Source organism: Petaurus breviceps, unplaced genomic scaffold (assembly GCF_028583685.1).
Source record: "Petaurus breviceps papuanus isolate PSGF00001 unplaced genomic scaffold, PetGlider_PUasm1.0 490, whole genome shotgun sequence".
NCBI classification, from domain to species: domain Eukaryota; kingdom Metazoa; phylum Chordata; class Mammalia; order Diprotodontia; family Petauridae; genus Petaurus; species Petaurus breviceps.
The window spans coordinates 25,698,275-25,711,663 of NW_027186352.1; the positions used below are offsets into that span (position 1 = coordinate 25,698,275).

Below are 13,389 nucleotides of genomic sequence, written 5' to 3' on the forward strand. Positions count from 1 at the left end.
CTCGGCCATGTCCAGCCCCGGGGGGGCAGACTGGCACCTCCCCACGGGCAGGGGCTATGCTCTTGGCTCCGCTGGCGCTTGGAGCGGTGCCGGCACCCAGCAGGCGCTTAATAAGTGTACTGGCCGACACCCTAGAACGCCAGCTCCCTGGGGGCAAGGGCGATCCGCGGTCATGGCGCCTGCATACAGGAGGCGCTTAATAAATCCTCCGCGACTAAGACTGAGGTCACGTGACTTGCCTTCTCAATGGGGAGGGGAGGGGGGAATCTGGGGCTCAGCGTTTGTAAAGATGACGGTGAAAGCACAATGTAAAGCTGCGGGGGCGGACAGGCGTGCGTCTGCAGGGCCGGCGTGGAAAGGTGTGACCACGGGCGGGCCCCCGGCCCTTCTGCCCGACTAACACCCCCCACTCCCAGGTCAGGGCGCCTCCCGCTCGTCCTCATCGGGAGCTCACTCACCCTCTGGCCTTTTCCTTTTCCCGGCCTCCCCCGCGCCGTCTCACCCAGCCGCCAGCCGGAAGTGCGTATCTGCCAGCGCCACGCGGGGCGAACTGGAAGTTGTAGTCTCTCCGCCTCTCGGACGAAGAGCGGGCCCGCTCGACAACTGAGTGCTCTAAGGCCTCTCCTGCAAGTCCCCGCTTGGAGAGGGGAGGGGGGAGGACTACAAGTCCCAGCAGGCGGCGCGGACGCGTCCGGGATCGGCCAGAGTCCGCTGGCCCCGGGCCGCATGAATGGAGTAACGGGCGCGAGGTGAAAGGGAGGGCTCCATCGCCCGGTGCCCGCTCGCCCCTCCCCCGCGCCTCGGGGGCCGTGGTGCGCGTGCGCTCGCGCGTGCGCTGCGGCGGGAGCGTGGGAGCCGTTGAGGCCGTTGCGGCTCGGAGGCGGCGGCGGCGGCTCGGGAGGCCGGCGGGCCCGGGCGGCGGCGGCATGCCGCGGGACAACATGGCCACGCTGATCCAGCGCATCGCCCGCCAGGCGCGGCTGACCTTCCGCCGCGGCGGCGGGGGCGGGGCGCCCGAGGCCGGCTTCCCAGAGAACCTGCAGCAGCTGCAGCAGCTGCTGAGCCAGCTCCGCGCCGAGGACCTGAACATCAGCCCGCGGCGGGCCGCGCTGCCCTCGCCCCCGCCGGCGCGGCCGCCGCACCTGCCGCCCGTCACCTACATGCACATCTGCGAGACGGCCGAGTTCAGCCTGGGCGTGTTCCTGCTCAAGAGCGGCACGTCCATCCCCCTGCACGACCACCCGGGCATGCACGGCGTGCTCAAGGTGCTGTACGGCACGCTGCGCATCAGCTGCCTGGACCCGCTGCCGCCCGGCGCGCCCGCGGAGGCCCAGCCGCCGGCGCCGCCCCGCTTCGACCCCCCGCTGCGGCCCGGCCAGCGCGCTGCCCTGCGCCGCGCCCTGCTGCGCTCCCGCGCCGAGTACACGGAGGCCAGCGCGCCCTGCCTGCTCAGCCCGCAGCGCGACAACCTGCACCAGATCGACGCCGTGGGCGGGCCCGCCGCCTTCCTGGACATCCTCGCCCCGCCCTACGACCCGGACGACGGCCGGGACTGCCACTACTACCGGCTGCTGGAGCCGGCCGCGCCGCCCCCCGCCGGCCCGGGCCCGGGCGCGGGCCCCAGCGCCGGCCCCGCCGCCGCCCCGCCGCTGCCCCGGGAGGTGTGGCTGCTGGAGACGCCGCAGGCGGCCGACTTCTGGTGCGAGGGCGAGCCCTACCCGGGCCCCAAGGTCACGCCGTGAGCCCGGGTCCCTGCGCGCCCGCCCCGCCTCCCCGCGGCGGCTTTTGTGCTTCCAGGCCCATGAATGTAAAGCCAGCCAGCCGCGTCCGCTCTTCCAGCGGGCTCCTGCCCCCGCCGGGGAAACGCCCGCCGGCCCGGCCCGCGCGGACCCTGGAGAGCTCCCGGGTGCGCTGCCCGCCGAGCGCCCCCGGGTCGCGGCGTTTTTTATCCAGGCTACTGAGCAGCTTCACTTTGTATACGGACGTGTGGAGCCCGGTTGTTTCTCTTTATACTATTTATAGAATTTGCTTTTTCACAAAACTTGTAATAAAAAATGAGTTGTAGAAATAAACTCCTCAAAATTTTCCCAGCTGTCGAGGAAGCAGTTTTGATTGACTTGCCCATGTGGGGATGTGTGAGTTCCAACCTTTCTAATAAGGGAAAATATTTGGCAGTTGGTGAAAGATGTTGTTAATCCTGCAGGAAAACTATGTGCCTATACCTCCTTATGCACACTGGGTAACAGGCCCCAGTGCAAGGGATCTCGCGATTCCTTGCTTTTACAGAAGAATAAATGAGTAAATTCCACAAGGGATCCTTTTGTTTTTATTCTGTAAATGCCTGCTGAATTTATGACACACCACTGTTGTGGTACCCATAAACACACATCCCCACGTCTATTCCATGTGTACTAAGATGTGGTTAGGTGGGGTGGGTTGTGTTCAGATCTTTTTATTGTAGTCTGATATCCTAGTGTGTGATTTAATACACCTTTAGACAATTCGGGGCAGCTCTTTACCTAGCTCAGAAAGCTCAAATATTAAATACAATAAATGCTATATATGCAACTCAAATTTACTTCCTAAAGCATTAATATAATTTTTTTTTTTCCAAGCACAGTAATGAATGTATTATGGTATGGTTATGGCATACCTACTTTTGGAAATAACATTGTAGAACAGAAGCAATTAACTTCAATAAAGTGTTACTTGTAATTTATGTAAAGTTTTACAATAATATGGCTGATTCTGTCACACTGACTTTTCTGCTAACTCCTGTGGTGGGACAGTAATGATGGCAAGTTCTACCTTATTCTTCCAAATTCCATTCAGAAAATGAATAATAAGGTTCTCAGACAAGCGGCCCACTTTTGGAAAAGCTTAAGGTGCTTTTCAAAAGTTTCCCTAAAATTGCCGTTGACCAGAAAAGAAACTATCTCCCTTGTTTTGGGTTTTGGCAGGTGATTGTTCTGCCAGGTGGACACCACTCCCCTTGGGTTCTCTGAGCAGTGCGTTAAAGGAGTGGTCAGCAGTGATGACAACAAAATGCACCTTTTCTATCTAGATCAGACTGGGACTTGAGCAGGCCATGGAGGAAGAGAATCCTTCCCTCCTTGAAGACTTCAGGACCAGGAAGCAAAGAGGGCCAAAGGATTCAGCTGGCTCCTCAATGCCCTGAAATGACTCCAGATGCTGCTATTTTGTGCTCCCTCCACCACATGGACTGTTTAACAACCAGACAGAGAGATGGCTTACTGTGGTACTGTGGACCACACCTGCCCCTGAGAATACAGGGCCTTTGCTTGTTCCTTAAGTTGTAAGAGACTGATGAGCACAGTGAAATGAATCATTACACATTTTCCTGTTTAATTCAGAAATGCAATAATTTCCTCTTACGGGTGAGAAGTATTCAATAGAGATGTTTCTAACACTCTTTTCCTCTCCCTGAGTAGTTACTTTTAAATAAGCATGCTTTGCATGGATTAAAATGCGTCTGAGTAGCTGTTTATTAATGAAAGTGCCAGTGTAGTCAAGTAGCATGCATGTTCTCAGTAGAGTGGATTCCTTGAGTTACGTTAGCAGCTGTAACTTGCTTGAGTCCACCTGCTTTATCCCTTCTTTCACATTCATTTTCCTTAAAGCTGCCTCAGCCACTTGAGCTTTGGAAGAATCCAGTCCTTGCTGCGCCATTCCCAATGCTTCTGTGACATGTGCTAGTTCTGCTGTCCAGAGAAGAAGCAATGTGTCAGAACCCTTTAGCTCAGATGTTCCACTGTGATCAAACAGTGGAAGGTGATAGACTCCATTTGAATGATCTAGGAACTTGAAGATTTCAACCATTTCAGGGAGCAGGGAACAGAATTTAGGATACACTGAGGCAGCTGGTGTCAGACACAAAAACTGTTTACTAAGTCCAGTGTACATTCTGCTGTTTCTGATGGGACTGTTTGGAGTTTCTGGATTTTTAAGTGTTAGAATCAATATTCACTGTATCTTTTGGAATAGAGATGTGAAATGTTTGACTTGTAATGTTGTAATTAATTGCTTATTAAAGACTGCCTAGACCAAGGGTTCTTAACCTTATTTGTGTGTCTTGGACTCCTCAGACTAATGTTCTTGAATGCGTAGATACATATTACAAAGGAAGCCAATTACATTGAATTAATTCACACAAAAAAATTTTTAAGTTCATGGACACCAGGTTAAGAACCCTTAGCATATACCATAAATTAATACTTTGTATGGGAAACCATTTCCCCTGCCCAAATAATAGAGACTTCAGCAAACACTTGTAATGGGTCCTTCAGGCTCTATGTAGCTTTAAGACATCAGATGGAAACCAGCTGAAACTGCAATTTAAAAGCACAATATTTGCCTCAACAGATGAAACTCTATTTAACAAATCTGTGTATCATAGAAGAAAGAAATTGTGACTTAGGTTTCTTTCCTCCTCTTGTATTTCATTTTGTGCCGCACTTGTTTAGGGACCATTCAGCTTCTTAAGCATCTCCAGCAGCACAGTGTGCTTAATGCTGACCACCCTCCCCACTCCCCCTGTTTCCCCTAAAGTGGCCATCAGCTGGCAAACCAGTGTGAATATGTACTTGCCAGTGTAATTTCTGCCCTTTTCCCCAGCTGTTGGGATGCTGAAATAAAGGACCATACTGGTTGCAATTCTTTAAAGCTTTTAAGTTTCTTTAATGGGTGGGTTTTCGTGCGATGAACCGTCTCCTGAGCATTCTGAAGGTCTAAGAGGTTACTGTCTGGAAGCTGCTTCTTAATAAGTAAATCCCAGTAGCAACAGGAATACATCAGCAGTCATATTATTCAATAAAACATTTACAAGTTATCCTAAAAAAAAATCTTTAAATGTGATCTTCAAAAGTTAAACAGAATCCAGAATTCAAGTAAGGGTTACGTTTTCCCGTGAAAGCCAAATGTCATTGGAGATAATGCCCAAGAACATTGTAATTAGAGAGAAAATGTGAAGAAGCGCCTTTAAGAAGGGGGGCGGGGGGGGGGGTCGAAGTACAGTCTCAAGCTCAAAGAGAAATGGGATTGTTACATTCCAAATGAATTCAAACTTAGTTGTTAATCTGATATGGGTGTTGGAATCACATCTGAGATTTTTTTTTACCTATTTGCAATTTTTTAAAGTTCTATTTTGATTAGTCACTTGTAAACATTGAAATTGTGTGCCCTAATTACACATGGTAAAACAATAAAAGATTCATTTTGTAGTCCTAAATTAGTTGTCATAGAAAAAGCATTCAGAAAAAGTAGGCAGAGTGCAAAGGCTTCAGGCTTTGGCCATCTCTCCCACTCGGACAGTACTTCCCATATGCAGCCACCAAGGGAGTGATGCCGTTCATCCTCAGGGAGGCCTCCCAAGGAAGAAGGGTTCGGAGGGGAAACAGTTTCAAAGAATTGTATTGCTAGACTGGTTTGTTAGGAGCTGCTGCCTGCCATCCATCCCTTTAGGAGTGCAATTAAGATGGATGAGAAATGTGAATTCGAATTATTTAGTCTGAGACTGAATAGTGATGGTACAGGTCCAGACCAAATTACTTGTTTGTGAAGACATACTGTAAACTGATATTTTTGGAAATGTTGTATTTAAAATTCACTAGGAAGTCCCCAATTTAAAGAAACCCTGCGGTGAATCCTTTTGAATGGCAAAGAGTCCTTTAGCAATATGAATAACACTCCTAATGGGTTCAAATCCTGGTTTTTTGTTGTTGGGGTTTTTTTTTTTTTTTGTGGTTTTTTTAAACAGTGCACCTGTAATATCCTCAGGGTACTAATTACTTAGCTACTCCTCCCAGAGCCCCAGCAACCTATGTGACCTTGGGCCAGTCAGTCTCTGGAGCCTCAATTTTCCTCACCTACAAAACGATGGGACCAGACAATGTAATTAATCGGTGAACTGAAAGCTGGAGAGAAATGAGTCCTGGGGTAATTCCTGTGGCAGCCCACTGATGCTGTCACCAGCCGAGTCTGAGTGCAATCTGATCGAAATAGGAGATAAGCATTTTTCAAAAAAGTTTTCTGTGGTTGTGAAAGCCTAATCCTGGAAACTGAAAGTTGTTTCCAGCCTGCCCTCGCCACAGCACTTTCCACAAAGGCGCATCTCTGAGCTCCAGCCCCTGGAGGATCACGGTTCTGAAAGCGTCTCCAATGGAGTGGGCACTTGTTTGTAAGTATTTATTTTCCGGGGCCCACTCAGGCAGGGAGCTGTTTTAAAGCACGGAACAATGAGTCAAAACGCCGCCTCCCCGTTTTGACACTAATACATAGGGGAAATACCCACAGCCCTAACACTTGATTATGAATGGAGATTACTTGGGGGTTAGAGGGCACTTACGTCCTGGAAAGGAAAACTTTGGGGTCTTAGTCTGGGCTCAGCAATTTCACTATTTTGGGGAAAAAGCTAGTTCATAAACCCCATAAGAGAAACGTGCTTTGGGTCTTCCAGCCAAAAAAAAATTTAAACCGACCAGTCTCTAAGCATGAATAGCCCCCAAGCCAACAGAGGCAGAAGAGGGAAAATATTTACTAAAGTAACCCTCCTCCCCCCCCCAACCCCTACCACCTCCACCTCACTGTCATCTTTCATAAAAGATTTGTGTAGGGGAGACTAGGTGGCACAGAGAATAGAGCAATAGCCCTGGAGTCAGGAGGACCTGAGTTCAAATCCAGCCTCAGACACAACAGTAGCTGTGTGACCTTAGGCAAGTCACTTAACCCCAATTGCCCTGCCTTCCCCCTCCAAAAAGCAAAATAAATAAATTTAAATAAAATAAAAAATTTGTGCAGCAAAGCTATTGTTGAAAAGTATTTATTTACACTAGGATCACAAACCATCCATTATCCAAATTCCAGTTAGTGGCCGTGCATTATGGTGATGAACAATTTATAACTCCACAGCTCTCAAGACCTTATAACCAAAGGAGTCAGCTTGTGTGCAATGTTATTTACATCGGTATTTGACATTTTACTCCAAAATTAACACTTTAAAGTCACAAAACAGTGTACAAAAATAGAGTTTCTAAAAAAAATCCAAATATTAATAGGCAGAAATGTACAGGCATACTAAAACCAGGGAGTGATTTTTCAGTAATTAATAAGGCAACCCATTTACATGCAGACACCGAGACATGGTCTACATCACGCAAGGCACCCAGGACATGTCCACACGATCGCATGCATCCCAGCTTGAGAGAATATATGTACATCCCCCTTTAAATAAGTCATCCTCTGATTCTGGTTTCAATAGATCATAAACACTTCCCTTTTTCTTTCCCAGAAGTTGAGATCTTGGAGAACAGTGCACATAAAAAAAAAAAAATACACTAATATCTGAGTGAATATACACTGAAAAAATAGCATTTACAATTTCAAACCACTGAAAAAAGCATCGGTTGCCAAGTTTTATCTCATCAGATTGCACTTCTGTTCTCTAGGTTAGCTTACACTACATAATTGCTTAAAGGGCTGAAATGAGCTCTGATCACTGTTGGAGGCTCCCAGAATTCGGTTTTGAGTCTGTGCTTGGCTCACTATGCAGCCTCCCCTAAAGCAGCCACCATGCTGGATAAAGTGCACTTCAGTTTGGGGCTCTGGGCTGAGCCCACTTCTCTAAGGCATCAGCATCTCCCAACCTATGTTAATGGGGTCCCAGATCAACTCCGATGCCCAGAGTCAAGACGCTGTCATGATACAACAAAGCAAAAGGGGGTGGGGGAAGGGGGCAGGGAGTACAAACTCCAGTCCAACAACCCTTTGAAAGGAGGGCAGAAAACCCCAGCCTCTGCAGGTCAGGGATCCTCCTTCCAACCCCTTGGGATCCTTCCCTGCACCCTTTTGGTCAGAGTCACCTCATCTAAGAGAGACCAAAATGAGCCCAGTTTCAGGAAGGACCTGTTTCTCAGCTGAAGGGGAAGCGGTGATGGGGTCCCCACCCCCCCACACCCTTCCAGGTTCAAAGGGAGGGGTGAGGAGCCAGTGGTAGTGTTTGTGTAGCTCAGGGTGGAAAAGGGCCTCATGGACCCTCGAGGAGCTGGTCAGGTCAAGAGTCTCTACTCAAGGTGTCCGGGTCCGAGAGGCGCAAGAGGTCAGCGGACCCCCACCCAGAATGCTGCTGCCATTGCTGCTGCCCAAGGCCCCACCAGACTGGGTCCCCCCTGGGCAGGAGGAGGTGGAAGAGGCCCCTGGCCCTGAGGATGAAGGGGCACTGCCCTTCCTCTCCTTCTGTCGAAGATGGATCTTGGTGTGACGCTTCCGTTCGTCGCTTCGGGCAAACTTTCTGCCGCAGTAGTCACAAGCAAAGGGCTTCTCCCCGGTGTGGGTGCGGATATGGGTGGTAAGGTGGTCACTGCGGCTAAAGTTCCTCATGCAGATCCGGCACTGGAAAGGCTTGTGCCCAGTGTGGATTCGGATGTGTCTGGTCAGTTCGTCACTTCTGGAGAAGCGCCGGTCACAGCCCTCGGCCGGGCAGGGGTACGGTCTCTCATGAACTGGAGTCTTGCTGGGCCGGTTTGGGTACTTTCGTGGGCGAAGTATAGGACGAAGTGGCAAGTGGTGTGGGTTGTAGGCAGCGGCAGCTGCGGCACTCCCCGAGAGTCGGGGACCCCCCTCGCTGCCACTACTGCCACCGGGGCCAGTGGCCCCAGCACTGGGGCCTCCCAGAGTAAAGTTACGGATGGTTGAGAGTGGGGTAAGTGGGGGTGGGACCCGCAGAGAATCCAGAGGGCAGGAGAAAGGCTTCCGGTCTGGGCCCCCTGCACCATGAAGGTCCCGCTGGCACTGAGGCGGAAAGAAGCCTGGGTAGTCAGGGATCATGGGGAAGAGGCCTGGATCTGTGGCAGGCTTGGGAGATGGATAGGAAGGGGGTGGTGGATAGGCAAGGGCAGAAGACGAGGTGGAGGTGGTAGCTGAAGGCAGGAAGGCTGAGGGGTCCTGATAGAGATCTCCTGTGCAGCCTGAGTAGGGAGGAGGAGGTGGAGGTGAGTAGAGGTGGTCCAGGTCTGACTGTGTCTGGGCCATGGTGCACACGCCCAGAGGCCCCCCGGCCAGGGGGTTGGGAGAGGCAGAGGACACACTGGATGAGGCAGCAGTGGACGTGGGGGCTGTCACCCCCTGCAGAATGCCGGCACTCACGATGTTGATGATGCCCTCTGGATAGCAGCTGGCACCAGGGTACTGGGGATCAATGGAGAACTTGCCCATGTAAGTGAAGGTCTGATTCCGAGGGGCAGAGACAGGAGCAAAGCTGCTGGCATAGGGCAGATCCAGGGACCTCTTCTCTCCAGTCATGTCAATGTTGATCATGCCATCTGTAACCAGAAAAGGAGAGTGAAGATGGGGGTGTCATCATGTCATCTGGGAGGTAGGAAGAAAAATAGGCTCGTCCTCATATGTTCAAGTCTCTGTGAGCCGACCACGGGGAAGGGAGACTGGACATGCTGAATGATTGTCATCAGAGGGATGTGGACAGGAAGAGGGACAGAGGATCTGCTCCCCACTTCCCCCCTAAGCCCCAACCAGAATCAGAAACATCCCTGGTCTGCCCAAAACTTTCTCTCCCTTCTCCTTCACCTGTGGGACACACAATTGGGTCTTCCAGAAAGATGTGCCCAGCATCCCCTCAGAGGGGAAGCTGCCAGGGCCTGGGGCCACAAAGACTAGGGCAAAGGGGGGAAGAGCCTTAGGTGTTTCCCAGCTCCAGGGACTCGGGCTCCCTCCCAGCATGTCTCTTTTGCCTCATCCCTCCCTTTCCTACTGAGGATCAGCTGATGAGTAAGGGAGGGAGCTGGGGCACTGCAGGAAGAGAAATTCTACAGGTTTCTCCCTCTCTCCTTCCTCCTCCCCCCACCACCCCACCATCCCGACCTTGCTCTACAGGCACTTGCGGAGGTGAAAAGAAATCCTGGGTGCTGGAGATGCCACTTTGGTTTCCTCTCATTGCCTGGGAAACCAGCCCAGCGCTGTCCTCCAGAGGCAACCTCCTTAACCCCCCCCCCTTCCCTCCGCCTCCTCTTCTTACACCTCCACGTCTGTCTCCCCAAAGCCGCAATCTCGCTAATTCACCAGGAGGACTCTGCTGGCCACAGCGCAGCCGGTGAAAGGATCCCTGAAAGCAAAGGATCCTTCCGGCTTCTTGGCGTGATTCCTCTGAACCCTCCTTTCCCCAAGGCTGAATAGCTTTTATTCTCTTCTCTTGGGTTCTCCCCGGTTTCCCCCAACCCCTAAATTTCCCATCACTTTGCCTCGGCTCCAGGGAAGGGATGCCTGGAGTGGTGGATAAGGTTATTGAGTAGGGACGTGGTTTGGGAGGCTGAAAAAAGACTCCAGGACTCTTGTCTGGGAGAGAGCTCCGGGTCCAGCTCAAGGGAGGTATACTATACCGATTGTAAAACGGCTTACTTAGCACGAATCCTGGCACAGAGCAAGTCCTATATAGATGTTAGCTATTAGCCAGTCCCACCGAACATCTCTGCTCCTAAATCAAGGCAACCCATCCAACAAGGGTGTAGGGAACAGGGCTAACCCAGCCAGCAGATACACCCACCCAGGCTCCTCCATATAAACCCGTACCTATTTTAAATGTCCCCCAGATCAACTCTGTCTCCCTGAACAGCCACTTCCACCCACCCACCCACACAGAGACTCACAGCCCCTCCATCTACTACACCAAACCACGCTGCTCCGGGGGAGCTAAGCTGGAAAGGAGCGAGGCACCTTCCTTACCTCCTGTCACCCCGTTCATCTGGTCAAAGGGTCCTCCTAGATCGGCATTAGGAAAGATGGACACCGAAGTGGCCGCAGCGGCTGCTAGGTCCTCCACCGGGTAGATGTTGTCAGACAGCTGGTGCACAAAGCCACTGAGAGTTACTGGAATTTTGTCTACGGTTTTGGCGGTCATCATTTGCTCCAACTCACAACCTGGAGACCCAACTCCCTTGCTACCTGGATTGCCAAAGAAGCCGTTTTGGTGACGGGGTAGCCCCGGGGTTCCTCCGTCGGTCTTAGCCCCCCCTTACTCTTAAAACAACACACCCTCCAAAAAAATCCAAAAGCTCCAATAAAAACCAGCCAGCAAGTTTTTTGTTTGTATGTTCCAACTGGAAAATAGATGTTGGCCACTCACTGCCCTGCCTGTCCTGCCTGTGTCCCCGCTGCTGGGAGCCCAGGAGTTGCCGGTGTAATGTGGTTGTAACAGTCAGTGGGTCCCCTTGCCGAGCTATTAATCAACTGCAGCTCGCTCAGTTAGACGGAAAGTGTGGCTCTAAGTATTTATGGGCAGGCCTTGAATGCCCGTGACGTCGCTGCCCATATATGGACTGAGGAACAGGGCCGGGCAAGTCGGCTTCGCAGTCACATGGCTTATTTGCATACGAGCTCGGGTCGCTCTCCCGGGCGTCCCCGGCTCCACCGGCCGGTGCGGGGTCCAGGAGGGCTCGGAGGGCGGCCGGGGGACAGCCCGGGGGGTGGCGGGCACGGCGCCCCCCCCTCGCCGGGGCTGGGGGTGGGGAGGGTGGGCCGGGCTGCCTGCGCTCCCTGGCCTCCCCGGAGCCAGCGGGGAGGAATTCCGGTTCCCGGGGCCTTTCCAAAAAAGGCGAGGATCCGGCGGCAGCCGCCCCGCCCCCGGCCCTTGTTTGGGAGCCATTCCGGAAAATTAAACTTCGGAAAGAAACCGAGCGCCGCCGAGACGGGGCTGCCGGGCCAACCCCTACTCACTTTCGGGGCCGCGCGAAACCGCAAAGCGCCGGGCCGGCAGGGGCGGCGCACCTGGCCTCACCTGCCCCTGTGGGTTCTCAGGGAGCGGCGGGGCCGGGACGCGCCCGCTGCTGCCTCGGGGCGAGGTCGGGCCGGGCCGAAAACGGGACCGGGAGTTCCGGGTGGGTTTTGGGGGTCGGGGGCACCGCGGGGTGCGTGGGGCCGCCCCGCGGGACGCCGGAGGCTCTGGCGAGCTACGGCCGCGGCCCCACCTTGGAGAGAGAGCCCCGGGCGGCTGCGACTAGCGGGCTCCCTGCCCAGGACATCTGGGCGGTCGGCTGCGTGGGGGTGGATGTCCAGATGGCGGCTTGGACAGCAACCCGGCCCCATCGCGCGCGCGCGGGAGCACACTCACTCACACTCACACACTTCCGCTACACACTCTACACACAATCTCACGCCTCCGGTCTCTCCCGACCTACTCCCACACCTCACACCCACGGCCTCCCTAGAGCCAGACAACTCGAGTCCTTGCTCTCTCCGGGAGCTCTCCACCTCCTCCGCTCCGCGGTCCCCACCACGAACCACGCCCCTCCCCCGCACTCACCCCAGTCCACTGCCGGACACGCACTCCCCCACGTCCCACAGCACTGGACAGTCGCATTCAAACCCTGCGCAGACTATGCTTCACACCCCCGCTCCCAGGCACACACACGCGCGCTCACACACATACACGCACTCGCTTTCAGAGGGGGAAAAATCCTGTCTTGCTCCGGGGCTGCAGCGACCGCAGGTTTGGCCTCCCCGGATGCGAGTCGGTGACAATCTAACACGCCCGTCTCGTAACTCCGGTTTCACCCCTTCAATTACAGCCGGCTAGTTTCCTTTGAGACTTAGAAACTGACCCTGATGGAAACCTTTCTGTTTCATTCCAACAACAATTTTAGAAATGTACCCCACACACTTGTTGCCTCTCTCTGGCTTTATGAGTACTATCCACCCACACCCACAGCCCGGTTCTAGCTAGAGTCCGGTCTCGGCACCTTTGCTAGACCTTCCTGCCCCTTGCCCCCGAGCCGCGTGGGGCGTCACGGACCTGCAGGGCTCAGACCTGCACCACATCCAGCTTCACCGAGGCGTGCTGAGGGGAACCTTGTGGCGGGGCGCCCCGCGCGCCAACCGCATGTCTGAGGACCCCAAGTCCGGGGTTGGTGCCGCGGAGCCAACCCAGCGCAGAGGCAGGCGGTCGCCCCGAGCACCCCTGTAAGGTAGCAGACTTGGTAGGTGGGTGGCACCTCGCTGGACCCTACGGACAAGACCCCTCTACGCTCCGTCCCGGCGCCTTCTCCCATTCAGAGCACAAGGACAAATCGCGCCGACTACACCCGACCCCCTCTCTCCGGGGGCTCTCCAGGCTGGGGCAGGGAGCCAGGGTGAAGTCCCCGGTCCCTTCTGCCCGCATCAAATTCCCGAGGTGAAGCCGTGTCCCCCGGGAGTCTCAGCAATGCGCAGCCCCCCCCGAGGGCTGAGACCCAGGAGGCCGGGGCGCCACGCCGTGGAGGGAACGCGGCGCTGCAGGCGGCTCCGGGGCTCACCTGCACGCTCCGAGCCCCAAGCAGCCCCAAGTCGGGAGGGCTCGCCCCGCTGCCCAGAGTAGGCACCAGGCGGGCT

The 13,389-nt window shown here is 54.1% G+C and overlaps 2 protein-coding genes across 2 annotated transcripts in view; one reads left to right on the top strand and one right to left on the bottom strand.

Annotated features, from left to right (window-relative positions):
* The first annotated feature begins 926 nt into the window (after window positions 1–926).
* ADO (2-aminoethanethiol dioxygenase) lies at window positions 927–4,683 on the top strand. The gene has a single exon (XM_069101861.1). It carries the CDS (start codon window positions 927–929, stop codon window positions 1,740–1,742), a length of 816 nt encoding a protein of 271 aa, XP_068957962.1. The 3' UTR covers window positions 1,743–4,683.
* Window positions 4,684–6,807: 2,124 nt separating this feature from the next.
* Window positions 6,808–13,389, bottom strand: part of EGR2 (early growth response 2) — a 7,221-nt gene continuing 639 nt past the window's right edge. The window contains exons 2-3 of the mRNA XM_069101860.1: window positions 10,750–10,867; window positions 6,808–9,335 (exon numbers count right to left, since the gene is read on the bottom strand). Coding sequence (XP_068957961.1) covers window positions 8,083–9,335; window positions 10,750–10,867 — 1,371 coding nt within the window. The 3' untranslated portion in view covers window positions 6,808–8,082. The remainder of the gene's footprint in view (window positions 9,336–10,749; window positions 10,868–13,389) is intronic.

What these genes read in the sequence shown, in the direction of transcription:
- ADO (XM_069101861.1), top strand. Translation starts at nt 927, where the DNA reads ATGCCGCGGGACAACATGGCCACGCTGATCCAGCGCATCGCCCGCCAG.